The sequence below is a fragment of the Thunnus albacares genome, chromosome 12, assembly GCF_914725855.1.
Source record: "Thunnus albacares chromosome 12, fThuAlb1.1, whole genome shotgun sequence".
Lineage (NCBI taxonomy): Eukaryota > Metazoa > Chordata > Actinopteri > Scombriformes > Scombridae > Thunnus > Thunnus albacares.
In genome coordinates, this window is record NC_058117.1 from 14735586 (window position 1) to 14753242 (window position 17657).

The window sequence follows — 17657 nt, forward strand, 5'->3', positions numbered from 1 at the left end:
TCAGCGGACATGTTTCAGAAAACTGACGCATGCTCTACTCCTGCCTCTGCTGTCCGCATTCAGAAGAAGGTGACCAGTCGCTCGGTATGCCCTCACTCTTCCGACTGGTCACTCAACAGTTCAACATCCCATCCCTGGCTCCACAGCCGCGGTGACGTCGGGGGGCTGGTGTACGTGATGGATAATCCAACCGGCGGCGTGTGGATGAAGCCGAGAGACATAAGGGCAAGATCCTGATAGATGTAAAAATAAATCTACAGGTGAAATGCAAAGGAATTCTTCGATGGAATAAAGTCAAGCACACCATGACTTGGGTGCACTCTGTGTGTCCCTAAGCTTTGGCATCTTCCGGGCAGCAGGGTGTCGATTTGGGCATCTGCGCTGATCTGCGCCTCCATGCGCATCCGCACTGCAGCTTATGGAATTTCAGTGGATTTAAGTCGTCTCGTCCACATGGAGAGTTGGCCGGACTGATCACTGTGATTTATTGATTTAGTCTATATGAGACATTCACATGTTCAGTGTCGGACTGGATGGAAACGAACAAGAAAACAAGAGAGGAGATGAAGTGCGTCATGCGTCAGATAACGTATTTTCTTTGGGAAACATTACCTTGTTTCCAACATGACTGGAGGCTATTTATTTTTTTGGGAGATTGCATTTTCTCTGTTTTCAGAGTACTGTGGAGCAGGTTAAATAAAAGAGGGGGCCTTGAGTTGACAGTTGGCAGCTAGCCATCAACCTGATGTTTATAAACATGGCTGACCAACCTTCATTTATTTTTTCCTTCTTTTCTATTTTACTTCATTCTCCTGTTTAGACTTAATTTGGTAATGAATGTAAAATCAAAGCACAATTAAATGCTTTAAAAGTACAATTAAATACTTTGTTATATTGATGATAGTTTGGATGTGATGGACTGGTGGTCATAAAGTTGAGCTTGGGACTGGATTTGTGTCCAGATTGTCTCTCAGTAACTGAAGCATGACCAAACAGCTGAATATCAGAGTTGTTTATGGCTGCATTTGTTTTTGAGAAGCTCTGGAACTTTAAGGAGGTTTAAGGAAAGTGATGGTTTGTTTGAAGGTTTTAACACCCACCTGACATTTCACACATCTGTCAAGGGGATGTTTGGACTGTTTAGAAATTCATTTAAGATACAGATAAAGACTTTAAACTCAATATCTTTTCTGTTGTACCATACAGAGTATAGGCCAGCACTAGTTAAATGTGAAACTGCATTTCTTTCTTTGTCTGATGAAGTCTAGATATTGTTCATCATTATTGTGCATCATGTTTGCTCATTGTCATTCACACTTAGACTACACTGTTGTGAAACAAATGAACTGTAGTGATCATTAAGTTAATTATGTGATTAAATTTCCCAAACTGGCTCAGAATTATTTTATAATTACTTTATCTCAAAATGTGCACCAATGTATCCAATGTGCACCATGGCCATATACTGTTGGTAATAAACAAAGAAATATTTCACGCCTTAATGCTGCTTTTAATTGAGTGGGTGAGTTTTTTTTTTCTTTTTTGCAGGAATTAAGCAGCCTGCATGAATCAAAAAGTATGTGTTAGGAGTAAGGAAGTACCTTACTATCCTTTCAATGTGCCTTTGAGACTTAGAGCACAACAGAAGTAGCAGAACTTACAGTAAATACCATTTCATAAATCCATGCATGGTAAGATAAGCACATTGACTAAAACCTGGATGTACAGTTGGTTTGGTACCACTTTCCCCCTTTTAAAAATAGGCTTATAGGTTGTAACCAATAATTAAATTGTAACTTTAATAAAGGTTAATAAACCATTTAGTAAAAGCTTTATAGATCAATTGTAAGCCATTCATAAAAAACAACTTTTGTTGTCTGTCAAAATCTCTTTCACTGAGTAATAATAATAACTTTATTTATGTAGCACCTTGAAAAACAAAGTTTGCAAAGTGCTTTGACAGACAAAACAAAAGTAGGATACTCAGAAGGCAATGTAACAACAGAGGGTTAAGTTAAATTAAACTTAAAACAAGAAGACAATAGACACAGTAGAGAAAAGACAGAAGGATAAGATGGTAAAAGAGACAAGACAATAAAAAACATTTAAAAATGCAAATAAAAATAAAAAGAATAAAATCAATAAAAAGAGGATACATGGGATCTCACTAAATCAATTTATTCACAACTTACTAAGCATAAATCAATAGATTACCAACATTTATAACTTTAAAAAAATAATAGAAATGATAAAGTCAAAGGGAATTTCACAACCTTGCAACACAAAATGTAATCTTATTAATGATTTAATAACTGACTCTAACGTATTAGTAAATGATTTGTTAACATTAATAAAGCCCTTACAGCTACAACTTGTAAACCCTTATAAATTCTGACTTATTTGGTCTTGTGGCTACAATCGCCTCCACTGATTCAGCGAATAAACAAACAAGGCTTTCCTAAGGTAGGCTACAAACTTTGCCCCTGGTGTGGCGCCTTATCTGTGAGCCGTGAGTTACAGCCAGCATAGAGGTAATGGCTTATCTGTTAAACTCCGGGCAACGCACTAACCAAACACTGACTCAAGAGAGTCCTTTAAAGTGGAATATATGACCGTCCCACTTGAGTTGACTGTCTTTATCTCTCCACGCCGCCATGGGCCAGCGAGGATCTAAGCTACCGGAGGCCCGAGTTCTCCTTCTGGGTCTGGACAACGCTGGGAAATCGACGCTCCTGTACAAACTGAAACACAACGCGCGTGTCAGCACAGTTCCTACAATCGGTTTCAACGTGGAAATGCTGGAGGCGAGAAAGAACAAGAAGAACATCGCCTTAACCTTGTGGGATATCGGTGGACAGGGAAAAATGCGGCAACACTGGAATAGTTTCCACCAGGACACAGCGGCCATCGTGTTCGTTGTGGACAGTTCTGACCGGCAGCGTCTGGAGGAGGCGCGCCGGGAGCTGGAAAACACGCTGAGGAGCGATCAGCTGCGGGGCCGTCCGCTCATTCTTCTCGCCAACAAACAGGACGTCAACGACGCACTGACTGGCACTGAAATCAAGGACCAGTTTAACCTGAAAAAGACTTGCTCAGATCGGGACTGGTTTGTTCAGCCTTGTTCGGCATCGACGGGCGTTGGAGTTCAAGAAGCCTTCAGACAAGTTGTCCGAATGGTGAAACTCACATCAGACTCCGAGGCGATGAAAGACAGCATCAAGGAAACAGTGCACTACTTCAAAGCCAGCATGAGACATTAGTTTTAGTTGGGAATGTTTCAAATTATTTTTTAAAAAGTTTGTTATAAATCTAAATCATATGAAAAGTTGGTTGAGTCTTTTAATTCCTTTTACGCACAATGACTTCTATGCTCATACATCCCCACTGAAACTGCTCAATCTAGCAAGCTAATGCAGAGTGAGTGAAAAAAATATAGGTACTATTAAATGGTTACCAAGAAACACAACACAGCATGAAGTGTATTACTGTAAGTTAGAAGTAACTTTAGAACTGTTTAATTGGTGTATGCATATTGTCTTTCATCTATTAAACATAAGTGCATTATCTCATGCAGCTACGTTTAACTCTTGGATTCACATTTCACTGATGCAGCATCAATATCAGCGAGATAAGTAACACGTGCATACTGTATATGTTTTGCTAATATGGAGATTGATCCTCGGTTGTGACCTTTGGCTGGTGTTTATCCTTTCAATTTGTAGTGCATTTATAACATATAAATCCATCCAACCATATATATATCCATCTATAAATGGAGAAATTCGAACAAGCCAATGAGTCTACAGGTATTTGTTGATAAATCATTAGTGTTTTACAATATAGTTTCACATGTACCCAGTCTGGTAAATATTGACATTAATAATTGTTAATGAATTAAAGAGCTAGAAAGATAAAGCAAATATCATGCATAATACACCAGCCAAATGGATTTTTTATGACTTGGCAACCCCAATGTTGTTCTTGTTGGTTTATTACTGATCTATAAAGCATTAGTAAATTATTTATACATTGTATTATATAATATTAGCTAAGCCATTAGTTACCACATTAGAACACGATACCAAACTTGGACACTTGCTGATCTTTGGAACAAATAGAGCAATAAGCAATAAGTTAGTTAACCAGTGAGTCAAAAAATATCTTGCAATGAAACACGCAGTTTAAGCTGCTGGGAGAACTTCTTGGGCGTTTGATCTTTTTCTTAAATGTCCATTATAACAATATAAAATACAATGTAAAATATGAACTCCGTGGTCGTATAGTGATGCCCCACTCTACCCAACTGACGTCCTTGTCATGTAGCTTGTCCCATTGAGGACTCGGTCTGTCCTCTGCACCCATCCCGCACTGTCTCTTCATATGTCGGCAGACGTTTGCATTCATCGTAGGTAGGCAGCTGAGCAGTTGGGGCTGGATCCATCAGGCTGTCCGGTGTGCAGCTCTCCATAAGCGGCTCTTGTGATGTTGTAGCAGCTGGGTGTCCGTTGTGTGGCGGGGTAAGCTGCCTGGATCTGGAACACAACACTCTGTGGACAAAGTATCCCACACCGAAGAGAAGAAGCATAATAAGAACCCCAGAAAGTTTTCGGGTGACCATGGCGATGTTGTAGTAAGTATTGTTCACGAATTGCTTGCAACAGGTGACGGCAGTGGTGTCGTTTCTCTGTGCGCAGCAGATCTGGTCATCTCGACAGAAGTCCTGTCCACATTTTTGGATGGAATAAACCACTGAGCGAACAAAACAGCAAACAGTGAACACTGCCACCATTTGGCTTTTGTATAAAAACATTGTTGTTTTCCACGGGACGGAATGATCCAGTGAACCTCGATGGTAAAGCATGGGAAACAGGATGCAGGAGAGAGGAGTCACTCATAGATAACACACTGCGGGATGCGCTGATTGAAACGCTGTGGCAGTGCCATAATGTCCAGAGTAAATGTTGGGGAAAATGAGAAAAAAAGCAAGAAAAATGAACTATCATCCAAAGTCTTTCTAGGGCCACTACTCAGACAGCTGAATGTGCACATATAATCTCGCAACATGAATATGCTAATAGGCCCAAGTGTACTTTACTGTGCCCCTGATTTATTATGCACTTAACGGGTATATTGATGCGTCTAGCATTGCAAACACAGTCTTTCATAGCCTACAATGGCTCATTCATCTGATGTGAAAGTAAACAGGCGCCCAGGAAATCGACCAGTCTTGTCGGAAACACGGAGAAATGACCAGTGATTAATCGCGAAGGTGGGAGGGGACATCAAAACAAGCGGCCTGAGGAAGCCACTGTTGAGGTTTTAGGACCATGGACAACCCTCAAACACGCCCACTTAGCGAAACAATAAGGGGCGCTGTCCGTGGTGCTGACACAACTAAACCCAAATAACTAAATGTTCCAGTTGGCAAAAGCAAAGCGGTTTTCCATTTGCAATATCAACAGTGCCTCGTATACCTTTAGGGGATCACGTCAGGTCTTCCCTTAAAAGACTGATTGGTAGATCTCATGCTTTAAGTGCTACAACTCTGAACGTCTTGGGTAAACTTCCACAACACACCTAAGCACACCACTTACAAATAAAATTATTTTTAATCCACTTATTTAAATACAAATGGTAAGCAGACTATATTTATATTTCGCTCTTCTAGTCTACCGACCACTCAAAGCGCTTTACAATACATGCCAACATTTCTCCATCCGCACACACATTATACAATTATTATACATTTTATATTACATCCTGTACCCCTCACAATGATTAATCAATAAAGTGACTAGTGATGAGTCGGTTGTGGGTGGTAATGGAGGGAAGTGCTTCCTAATAGCATGTGCCTGGTTTTATGTTAGATGAATCTCACAGTCAAAAGGGATGCATTGTGTGTTTGTGTTAAAAAGTATACAAACACAAAATGCATTCTTTCAACATCCACTTCTGTTGCTTTGGGCCTAATGAGTTTGAGTGCTTAAAACCCAATGCTAATTAAATTGGTTGCTAAAGCCATATTGAGTTCTTGCATCAAGAACTTACAGGAAGTTGGATTTCGTAAAGATCATCTATCGAATAATGGAGAAAATGGCAATCCTTGTGTGTTTTTGTATGAGGTAGGTGTGGCCACAACAGCAGTTGCTAACAAGAAAAAAGGCAGAGATCATCTTGTAAAATATTTAATGGGGAGGAAAAAAAAACAGGTTTGTCATTTGTGTGGAAAGTACAAGAACTGTAAAAAAAAAAAAAAAAAAAAAAAAAAAAAAAATTACATTTGAAGTAAATGGAAAATGGTAAGTACTTTCCCTTGGAGGGTTAAAGCTGACAAGAAAACGTGTATGTCAAGTGAGATGACATTTAGAATGATGAGATTAATCTCTGTATTCAGAGGAAAGTCAGTTTTGTCCAAAATGGTTGTGTGTCATGTGTGTGGGGTTTCCAGGATGCTATTATATTTCTTTTGACTTTGAAAGTGGCAGCAGTGAAGTTATTTTTTTCCATTCTCAGCAGTCTCCAGAGTGCAATCCTGAGTCTCAGGTGGTCTTTTTCTTGGGTGAAAGTGCTGTTGTGGAATCTGTTGATAATGTGACAATAAGTGGTCCCAGCTGGACTGTTCTATCTGTAAAAACAACCACATGGGATTTTATTTAAAAACATTAAAAGGATCTCTTTCAGCTGCATGAGAAAAGGTTGAATGGGTGATTGAGCCATATAAATAATACAACTTTGGATTACTTTTCCATTTCTCAACTGATCATAAACTGAACATAAATCTGTCTTACTTTTATTGCTTAAAAATAATGGTGTAAAAGACTTGGATTTAACCATTTCATTTATATTAAAAAGTCCTGTCAGTAAATCTGTGCCTGTAAAGTTAAAATAATTTTTTTTTTAAAAAAACAACCAATAAAAGTTCTCATCTCTTGTACTCACCTGCTTTGTCATCTGCTTCTCTCTTCATCAATCCAGCAGAGGACTGGTGAAGTCTGTCTTGTTGACTCTGGTGCATTCCAGGGCGGACACGGACATAACTGGCCGGGTGATGCTCGGGACTGTTCTGGACAAAACTCTCCTGTGAGGTCGTGTCGGGCCAGGCGTTGGTGCTGATGGTTGTTGTAGGAGGCTCTGTAGATGGAGGCTCCTCAACCCGATGAGAGATGTCGCAGCTTCTACATGCCTGGTCATTACCGTCAACTGACAGCCATCTGGATAAGGAGACAGTTGTGGGAACTCATCTCTGATTTTCTGATAGTAAAGCCTAATACTGATTATAACATTGCAGCAATATGAGAATACCTGTTCTCAATAAAAGAGCACGCCCTGTTTTGGGAGTTAACAGGTGATGCGACTGGAACAGCCTTCAAGTAGCAGGTGATGTAGACCTGTGGGAGATAGATTTTAGTGTGCAATACAGAAACTCTTCTCTCAGGTCGCTTCATAACAATATTAGATGGGAGGGAGTTTTACATTGTCAAGCAGTTTGTACAATAAACCTTTAACAAAGACAGCAAAAATAACTAACCTGATTGTTGGGCTCCTGGTGGAACCTGAATGCATCGAGCTGGAATCTAAGTGCGTGCTCTGCAGCTCTCGGTAGGAAGTGAGAGCTGGAGTTTGTCAGGTAAGCATCAGCGAGACATCTGTTAGAGCAGCAAAATAAGATAAATACTGAGAATGCAGATATATGAAATTCAAACAAATGGCAATCAAAACAAGAATGATCATTTACACTGATTTTAAGAGATTTGGGATGGTGTGTTTGGGTGTGATTTGGTTTTATCATGTCTATTATCAATTGGAGGAACTCACCCATAATGCTCAATAAAGTCATATCTTAATGTTGCCTTTGCATCAGGTGTTGCTGTGGCAACACAATGGTCAACATAGACTCGTAAGGGCATGTGGTTACCCATGATGACAGACACTTTGAAATGAATTGGGTCACCCAGGAAGTATGTGTAAGATCCTCTCTCAAACTGCCAGTCATCTGCAAAGATTAGATCAAAATTAGAAATCAAAACATGCAAGAAATAATTTAGAATTTGAATGTTCTAGTGCACAAAAAGCATCATCAGTGATCATAAAAATATAGCATAACACTTTTCTGAAGATACATGACAATAGAACAGGATTCTCTATCAATGTCATCCTCTTGATACCCGTCATGAGTTGCAGACTGAAGTCTATCTGATCGTCAACTGTGGCTGTGGTGATGAAAGGAACCCAGGTGGGGTGCAGAGAAATGCCATCAACAGCATATCTCCTGAAAACAGTAAAAGTGTGGCAGCATTATAGCATTTACAGCTGCAATGATAAGTCAATTTATTGATCAACAGAAAATTAAGGGCCAACTATTTTGATAATCAATAAATTGCTTTGAGTATTTTTTTTCTTTGTTTCCATTTCCTTAAATGTGAATATTTAAGGGGGGTTTCTTTAGTCCTTTGATAGTAAACTGCATGTGTTTGGTTTGTGGACATTTTAAGTTGTATCTTGGGTTTTGGGAAATGGTGAATGACATTTTTCCCTGATTCTGACATTTTATAGACCAAACAACCAATTGATTAATGAAGAAAATAACAGATTAATCAATAGTGAAAACAATCGTTAGTTGCAGCTCTAATAGCATTGTTTAAATGTTCAAGGTCTAATGCATGAAGAAATCGAAGATCAAAGTCCAAATATTCAATACACACTTAAAATAGTATATCCTCTCGAAATTGCACGGAACCTACTTGTCATAATGGCATTCAAGTGGGATAGTTGCTCCATCTAGTCTAAGCAAACCATCAGATGAAGGTTCAGGTGAGTAGACCAGCACAGTAGAATAGATAATCTTCTCTTTTGTCGACTAGAAGGGAAGAGTGAGTCTTTCAACGTGTACCATGCTACATAGTAATATACCAAGCTCTTAATAATAAATTCAGACCACCTCAAGAGAAAGTTCCATAACAAAAAGAATACAATGCTTACAGAGAGTTTGGTTCCACAGTCCGTCAGGTGGGCATGGATGGTGAATTCCGCCTCTCCTGATGGGACTGCTATGCATGCGCTCCCTTCTCTCACTGAATCTGAGCCAAGGCGCAGATGATTGCCGTCCAACACAAGGCCTGTATTAAAAATATCAGCCTGTACCACAACCTCCATTGAATCCGGGTGGCACTTGACCAGGACAGGTCGAGGCCGCGTACTGAACTCTGCGCTCTGTTGACGTTGAGGCTGAATAGTCCTGCTCGGTAGGTGAGGGTTTGCTGCGCTGGAGGGGCCTCGGCTGTAAACTAAACTGCTCTCTATGAGTGTGGAAACTGTGAGAAGGACAATGATCCACCAGGCAGAGGTTCGTTGCAGGTTGCGGTCCATTCTTGGCCTCAGGTTTTGGAAGGAGTGGCGGGGCCCTACAACCGCTGAAAATATCGACACAGATGTAGGTAATCTTCCGTGATTTGACCCCCTGACACACACCTGTTTGACCACAAGCCTGAGTGTTAATCAGGAGGGTATGTAACCAAAAGTGTATACAGCAACTTAGATTGCATTTTTTTAAATGTACATGTAAATGTACATTTTTAGTCTATGAGATTCATTAATATCATTAAAACACTATTTTTAGCCCATATTTGTATGTTGGCAGCTTGGTCCTTTGGCTAAGCTATATATGCTATAAACTAATTTATCCAGTAGGTGGCACTACAACTGCAGATATAATTTCGGTCTGTCAGCTGCAATATTGAGATGGGTGTACAGTACATCATTTTAATTGAATAGAGTTAATTTGTTTATAACTTGTTTTCAGTTTAGGTTTGCCTTTAGGCTTCTCCTATGCTAAGAAACCTCACAGTTCAGTTTTAGCATCCATTTTTCAATAGTGATAGGAGCTTTTGGTTTAATTACATTAAAAAAGACACTCGATACAGACGTTGAAGGCTACCTTATTGGTTATGATTCATTAGACTAATTCAAATACAAAATATCAGAATTTAAAGTTCCAATGTGACAAAATGTACTCCGCCCTCCTGGCACAGAAGAGTGCAATTTGATAGAGGGCAAAGACATGTGTACATATTTAATTTCAACAATCTGAATAATAATACTGTAGAGCACTCTTGTCCAGTGTTTTTCTGTCATTCATAAATAAACTACAATCCTGTATTTACTAGACGGGAAGGATTTCAGTTAGCCTGAAAGCAATTTGAAAGATACTTTGTTGTGGTTTTATTCCTCCTTGTTGGCATGGACAAACTATTGCACAGGCCAAGGGACCCAAATGGTCAGCGGCCCAACAACCAAAGTTTGAACTTGACTTTTATCAGCATTTCTTGTTGGAAAGGCAATAGGGATCTCCCAATCAGTTTTTTAAATAACTACACCCAGCTGTTAATTTCTATTTATTATGTGTCACAGAATAAAACCATGCTAGTCATTATGTCAACCGTTGAACACATATTGTGAAGGTGTATGGTGGAAGGTGGCAGAAATGTAGGGTCTTTAAAACTGAAACTTAAAATAAAGTGTTTGATCCAAATTTTTGTTATATTTTCCCTGCATAATACAGCTGCAAACTTTGGTGACAGTAAGTCCACATTAAAGATGGTGAGGCAATTTAAATATGTTCAATAGCTGTATAGTTTTGTTTTAAGAAAATTTAACCTGCATCACAGATTTTCCTTTGACATTTTTCTATAATATTTTATCTTCCAGTATTTTTTGCAATATCTGTGAGCAGCAGTGTCACTGTCGGTCTGCTGTAGCAGGAAGTTATGGGAGAGTTTATACAATTTCTTTTCAACTTGTCCCTGTTGTGGATATTTTGAGCGATGGTCAGCACCTCAGTGGAGAAAAGCGGACATTAGCCTTTGATGTCCTAAAGCTGACAATATTTATTGAAGCACTTGATCAAGGAGAACTGAAATAGCGAACATCAAAGTTATCTGCAACTTGGATGCTGTCTCTTTCCATTCTACCCCTGAAGGTCTGAGTCTTAGTCTTTAACCCAAGCAGATCAAGGTGGTCCGGACAATGGAGAGACAGGGGTCTCTCTTGTTCCAGGCGATGGAGAGCAGGGAGGCTTTCCTGCTCATGACATGGTAAAGTACATGGATTGAAGACTTCACAATGTGAGTGATTATGATGATGATGATTGTTGTGATTTTGTTTTTGATTGAAGTTGTTAATCTAGATTGTTTAATCATTTGTTTTATTGTTCTGATGTAATCAAGTATGTTTGTGTGAACCCCCTTTAAATTGCCAGGGTTTCATCTAGCGGGAGGCAGGAAGTGTCTTGGCCTCTGTTTGTAGGTTCATGTGACCGATGACCTCTGTCATGACCTCATTTAATGCCTTGGTGTTTCAGGGGATCTTCTTTGAGGATTTGCCTCAATAGCTGCCCCTGGTGGCCGGAAGACAGAACTCAGGGGTCACATGATGAGTGCTAAGGGGGTACACAAGAGGGGTTTTATCTAACTTACTGATTGTATGTTTTGATCTTAACTGAATTATGAGTTCAAAAGATTGATTCTTGATTATTTTTGTTTTATGTAAAAGTTGATTCATATATATATACTCTTGGTTTCTTGTGTGAAAGAATGATTCTGTAATGTACATGTTGTTTCTACTCTGTAGGTGTATTCTGATGGTCTGTAAATCTGTAAACCATTTCTGTGGTGGGTACATCATACGTCTCTCTCAACCCCAACAGCCACAAATCTCAGTTGTGTCGGTTCCATTGAACACAGAGGGGATGCAAATTGAAACAATGGATAGATGTCACTTTCAGTGAGGTTTTATAAATACCAACATGGCTTACCTTCACTTTCAGAACATCATTCGAACAATTCGGCACTGAGGTGAACGAGTTAATCCATTCAGCTCAGTGAGTATAATCATGAAAGCATCAGCATCTTCAGATGACTGAAAAATGTATCTGTACATTCCACTGTTAATTCTTAGCTATTTGTAAACTCATTCTAGATGTTCAACACGGTGACATCTGACCATTTGCTATATCTCTATAGACATCAACCATGACAATATAATATAGCCCTGATCCTAACTCTGACTCAACGTCAAATCCAAAACATAATCCAGACACTAGTACCAGTCGACTGGCTTTCACATCCTTGAGAATATCAAAAAACTTTTGGTCACATGATAGTTAGTTAATCATTAACAGTGGACTTTCCAAATCAAGTGAGATCAAATACCACTTTGTCTTCTGATAGTACTTAAAATTTATCAGAGGGCTGAGGTGGTGTTGAGTTGGTTACAGGAATATACAGTACAGTCAGGTGTATAGTAAAGACAGTTTGCAAAATGCCATCAAGGCAAGGAAATCACATACAGTTGTGCTCATAAGTTTACATACCCTGGTAGAATTTGTGAAATATCAGCCTGACTGATTATGCTGTAAACTTTTGTTTCATTTAATGATAGTGGTCAGGTGAAGCCATTTATTTTTACATAATTATATTTGCCCTTTTTACATCATAATTATAACTGAAATCACCAAAATGGCCGTGATCAAAAGTTTACATACCCTTGAATGTTTGACCTGATAATATACACACAAGTTGACACACACAGGTTTAAATGGCAATGAAGGCTAAGTTTCAACACCTGTGACTTGTTTGATTGTAATTAGTGTCTGTGTATAAATAGTCAATGAGTTTCTCAGCTCTTGAGAGACCCCTGCACATTTCATCCAGGGCTGCTCTGACTTTACTGGATACTGAGCCATGAGGAAAGCAAAAGAACTGTCAAAGGCCCTACGAGAAAAGGGAGTTAAACTTTATAAACCAGTAAAAGGATATAAAAAGATATCCAAAGATTCGAAAATGCCAATGAGTAGTATTCAAGCTCTGATAAAAAAGTGGAAAATGAAGGGTTCTGTTGATACCAAGCCACAGTCAGGTAGACCAACAAAGATTTCAGCCACAATTGCCAGAAAAATTGTTCAGGTTGCAAAGAAAAACTCACATGCAACTTCAGCTGAAAGTTGTATGTGTGGTTTCAAGCTGAACAATAAGGAGGTACTTGAACAAAAATGGGCTGCACGGTCAAGTTGCCAGAAAAAAGCCGTTACTGTGCCAACGCCATAAAACAGCCTGCTAACAATATGCCAAACAGCAACTACACAAGCCTCAAAACTTCTGGAACAAAGTTATTTGGAGTGATGAGACCAAAATTGAACTTTATGGTCACAACTATAGACACTATGAATGGTACATGTCTTATAGATTCTGCCAGGGTATGTAGACTTATGAGCACAACTGTACCTCCTTATTGTTCATCTTGAAACAGCCACATCCAAAATATGGCCGATATTTCACAAATTCTACCAGGGTATGTAAACTCATGAGCACAACTGAAGTAAATTTAATGGTTTAAAAAAACAGACTATACATATTATTGTTTAGTGGTTGCAATAAATGACCAAGTATAGCTGTCAGGCAGTCTCTTGAAAGAAAGAAATGACTGAACTTGCTGTAACTACGATTATGTGATGTGACTGTAGATTCTCTTCAAGAAGGGAAAAATACTTAAATTGTCTCATATAATATGTTTTGGAGTTAAAACAATAAAGTAGTGTAAGTAAACAACAATGAATAAATGAATGACAAATCAGTATAATTTATGCAGGAAAAATATTTATTTGATGATTCTTAGAACCAATGACATGAGAATAAATAACTGAAAATAAATAGTCCAGAATAAAACAAATTTAAATATTATTAATAAATAAATAGTCTGTAAATACACTTTCTAAAAGGTACTTTAGCACATCACTGATGTTAAATATAAATCACAAACACAAAAATAATGTATCTGTAAAAAGTTATAAATTAGACTAAAGTGTTTTCTGTCACAATTAGATAGCATGAACTGTTACTATAGTTCACTGGATTTTATATGTAGACTGGTTCTGTATGTAGCTTTCTAAACTACTGATCTGTTAGAGCTCAAGGATTCATTTAGTGTGTTCACCAGAGTTCATGTATCCGATGACTCTGTTGATGGTGATGGTGCGGACCTGGAAGCCCTTCAGAACTTTGCAAAGGCTGAGTCTTTCATCGTAGGTGCTCAGCTTGTCTGAAGCCTTTAAAAAACCCCAACAAAAAACAGGTTTAAGGCATTGTGAAGGACATTACAGTCAGACTATAACTGTTCTTCCAAAAGAAGTATATGTTTGGAGTAAATGTTTTGATTTCTTGACCATTACAATAATATTTCTTTTTGTTAATCCTATTTTTGTACCATCTTCAATTTTGAAATCTAAAATAAAACAAACACATAAACGGATCATGAGTCATGGTCATGGCATGCACTGAAATATCTCTTACCTTCCTTGAGGCCAAGTCTGCGGAAAGAGACCATGTGAAGCAGTTCTGTCAAGAGCAAAAGATTAACTGTTAATTCATTTCTTAATTCAGTGGTACTCAAGATGCAGTTAATATGTATAAGTTATAGAATTATTCCTTTAAAGCTCTCCCTTTACCTCTTCACATTTCTCTTTAAAATTTAACATATGTCATTTAACATATGTTATATTTAGAACAGTAGCCTCTAGTGTCCCTCGTGAGACAGCCAGTTTTAATTTTCATTCTGTATTTGTAAATAGTAGCAACACCACTGAAGCTATATGTGTATTGTGTAAAATCAGTTACCTCCATGAGTTCTTTGAGGCTGAACAGAACAGTACGGCTGAGTAAAGTGTCAGGGTCTGGCTGAGCAGCAAGAAATTTGTAGTAATACTGCAGATCCTTCCCAATGCTTTTTAGACATGAGTCCTAGATTGAAACACAGCAAAGACAATTATAAACACATATATACATATAAACTATCAGGCAGCAAAATACAGTTGATGAATATGTGTTAAAGGTTATTTCTTCCTACTTATATTTAATATGTACACTTTCATAATCTCTTAAAAGAGAGGTAGAAGAAGAAAAAGAAAAATTAAAAAAGTGGTAGTTTTGTCAGAGAGACAAAGCTTAACATACCTGATCAAATTCAGATTTAGCCATTCCAGAGCATGTTGGTTCCTGTGTGACAAACACAGTTACATTTTAGAGGCACAGTTACAAAATAATTAAAAAAAAAAAAATGTATCTTGGCATAAAAAGGGGGATAGGGTTAGAATATAGGACTGATTTTCCCTATCTCACAACTAAAGTACATCTGTATGAAAAAAAGCTTCCTACTGTACCTTTGGTGCACACACAAATGGCGTGTTAGTCTCCATGTGCAGCTCCACACTCTGCTTTGTGCAGTCGATTCCAGTGAACAGGTTGTTCTGTGACGAGGAAAGAGAAATTTAAAACCATCACTGTAAATTAAAGACAGATTAAAGATGACGTGTAGACCTGCAGTGTAGTTTTGCGGGCATACCTGCATGAGTGTATCGGTGATGTTCTCTAGAAGTGTTCTTGCGTAGATAACACAGGAGTCCGTCATCGGTCCTTTCACTGGCAGAGACTGGCTGACCTGCCACACAGGACAGCTGAGCACTAGAAGCAGCAGTGCAGGAGTAAAGTCTGGCAAGAAAAAGAGAAAATAGAGTCCCACATGTAAATCTAAAGTCTCAAATATTTTCTTTCAAAGACACAACATTGTTCAGTCAGTGGATATCACACTCACAGAGCTTGATGAGTGGCATCTTGAATAAGACTGTTGATTCCGATTCTTTGTTGTAACTGACTGAACTCAGACATCCTTAAGTATTTTATACCCAGGCTGACGCAGGGATTTCCCTTACGATACAGTGATGCCGACACCTGACTGTGCATTGAAAGAGCACAGTCAAGGTTGTGTAATTTCCTCTTTTTCCCCTACAGTACTGCTGAATAGTGAAACTGGAATTCACAACAACACTGATGATGAAATGGCATTTACTTTGATTTTGAGGTTAGAGAGATTCAGAGATTCACACTAATTCACAGTTTATTGTTGACATTTCCAAAGAGGGGAGAATGAAAGCATGATGTAATATTCTATTGTAATCCTGCACAGTCATGTCAAACATCTGTCGAATTACAGCCATGTCCAGTATATCAATATTAACACATTTCATTTTATTTATGTGTAAGACAAAGAAAAAAAAAAGATTGACAAACACATGTAGAAGGACTTTATAATTAATTTATTATATATTTATGTATTTATAGGATAGGTTCACAGTTTTTCAAGTCTGTCTTAAAACAATATTCAGTAGCCCAAATGAACATTAAAACAGGTTTTGCTCACTGTAATCATTCCTCCTGTTCATACTGGCCATTAGAAGATCCCCTCCAAATGTGCTTACAATGTAAGTGATGATCTACAGTCCTTGTTTTGAGCAAAAATGTATTTAAAAGTTTATCTGAAGTTAATATGAGCCTTCAGCTGTCTGAGTTAGTCAAATAAAGTCCCACATAAAGTTTACAATCTTTTTAGTAAAAAATCCCCTCTTTGTGTCTGGACAAACAGTGATTTCCTAAACTTTGAAATACATTTTTGCACAGAAGGAAGACTGTGGATTTTGTCCCCTGTCACTTACATTGTAAGTGTATTGTGAAGGGATCTCGTAATGACAAGTATGAACAGAGGAATGATTATGGCTAGAAAAACGTGTCAATGTTAATTTGGGCACCTGACTATTTGGTTGTTGTTGTGAACCTATCCTTTAATAACTCAAATCAGAGTGTTATTTGGAATGTTTTTTTCATGTATGTACAAGAATTTGGCTTCTAATGAAAACGTATACCCTGATCTATTTATTTTTACTTGACTGACTTCTGAGCAGCCATCTGAGGAGGAAATTATTTACTGATTCTTGTAGTTCATGTGTGCTGAAGTTACATTATGTGTAAAATGTATTTTTTAATCAGAATAATTAGTATTTTTTGTTACTTTTAAATAATAATAATAATAATAATAATAATAATAATAATAATAATAATAATAACTTTGTGTCAGTTAATTTAGATCAACTGATGACTGTAACATGAGTGCTTTTTTTTGTCCCAACACTGTGGTGAGTTGTTCCCCTCTTGCATGTGGTAAGCCGTCCCAAAACTCAGTCCCACTTTTCAGACGTGTCAACAGAAGTGTGAATGGCGAGAAACCTAACCATGACCTTCTGTGCAATAGTGAGACTGAATATGTGAATGAGAGGAGACTCACCCTAGCATGTAGCGCTGAATGAAACAATTTCTCTGTTGGCTTTTTAAGCATTTGGTTTCACAGTACATATCATTAACCCGTGCGTCTTTAGCTGGGGCGCCGAATGCAAAATAAATCTCATGAAAACCAGCCAAATAAAGACATAGATCACACACTTGAAACATTTATTATTTCTCTCTCTCTCTTTTTTTTTTACAATCAATATACAGTACATTTATTAACGAAGCATACAATAAAAAAAGAAAGTTAACTTTATGTTAAATGACATTCTTAAAAAGCTGAGGGTGAAAACACTGTTAAAGACAGCCAGACAACAAGGCATGGTCTTCATCCTTTTAATAAAATCTCTTTTAAAGGACCAGTGTGAAGGATTTAGTGGCATGTAGCAGTGAGGTTGCAGATTGCAACCGACTGAATACCCCCTCCCCCTCCCCTTCCAAGCATGTAGGAGAACCTACAGTGGCCATGAAACTCATGAAAAACACAAGAGGCCC

The 17657-nt window shown here is 38.1% G+C and overlaps 3 protein-coding genes across 3 annotated transcripts; 1 reads left to right on the top strand and 2 right to left on the bottom strand.

The window, feature by feature from the left end:
• Positions 1–2310: 2310 nt before the first annotated feature.
• arl14 (ADP-ribosylation factor-like 14) lies at positions 2311–3573 on the top strand. Its single transcript, XM_044368503.1, has one exon. The coding sequence runs from the start codon at positions 2655–2657 to the stop codon at positions 3258–3260; it is 606 nt and encodes a 201-aa protein (XP_044224438.1). The 5' UTR covers positions 2311–2654; the 3' UTR covers positions 3261–3573.
• A 2596-nt stretch (positions 3574–6169) lies between these two features.
• On the bottom strand, positions 6170–9427 carry LOC122993068 (zona pellucida sperm-binding protein 3-like). The gene is made up of 8 exons (XM_044366929.1): positions 8980–9427; positions 8742–8857; positions 8166–8269; positions 7816–7993; positions 7529–7646; positions 7303–7388; positions 6940–7211; positions 6170–6625 (listed from the first exon to the last, which is right to left on the bottom strand). The coding sequence occupies exons 1-8, from the start codon at positions 9364–9366 to the stop codon at positions 6540–6542; spliced, it is 1347 nt and encodes a 448-aa protein (XP_044222864.1). The 5' UTR covers positions 9367–9427; the 3' UTR covers positions 6170–6539.
• A 3198-nt stretch (positions 9428–12625) lies between these two features.
• zmp:0000001127 (interleukin-12 subunit alpha) lies at positions 12626–15597 on the bottom strand (the record flags this gene model as incomplete). The annotated part of the gene is made up of 6 exons (XM_044366964.1): positions 12626–14098; positions 14343–14387; positions 14667–14789; positions 15003–15044; positions 15209–15295; positions 15391–15597. Coding segments are annotated over 6 exons (633 nt in total), but the record flags the coding sequence as incomplete, so codon positions are not given.
• Positions 15598–17657: the final 2060 nt, after the last annotated feature.

What these genes read in the sequence shown, in the direction of transcription:
- LOC122993068 (XM_044366929.1), bottom strand. Translation starts at nt 9,366, where the DNA reads ATGGACCGCAACCTGCAACGAACCTCTGCCTGGTGGATCATTGTCCTT. An exon ending in CTTGAATGCCATTATGACAA is followed by an intron (nt 8,270 to 8,741) that starts GTAGGTTCCGTG and finishes TACTGTTTTCAG; the next exon opens with GAGATATGCTGTTGATGGCA. An exon ending in ACCAGGAGCCCAACAATCAG is followed by an intron (nt 7,389 to 7,528) that starts GTTAGTTATTTT and finishes TATCTCCCACAG; the next exon opens with GTCTACATCACCTGCTACTT.
- arl14 (XM_044368503.1), top strand. Translation starts at nt 2,655, where the DNA reads ATGGGCCAGCGAGGATCTAAGCTACCGGAGGCCCGAGTTCTCCTTCTG.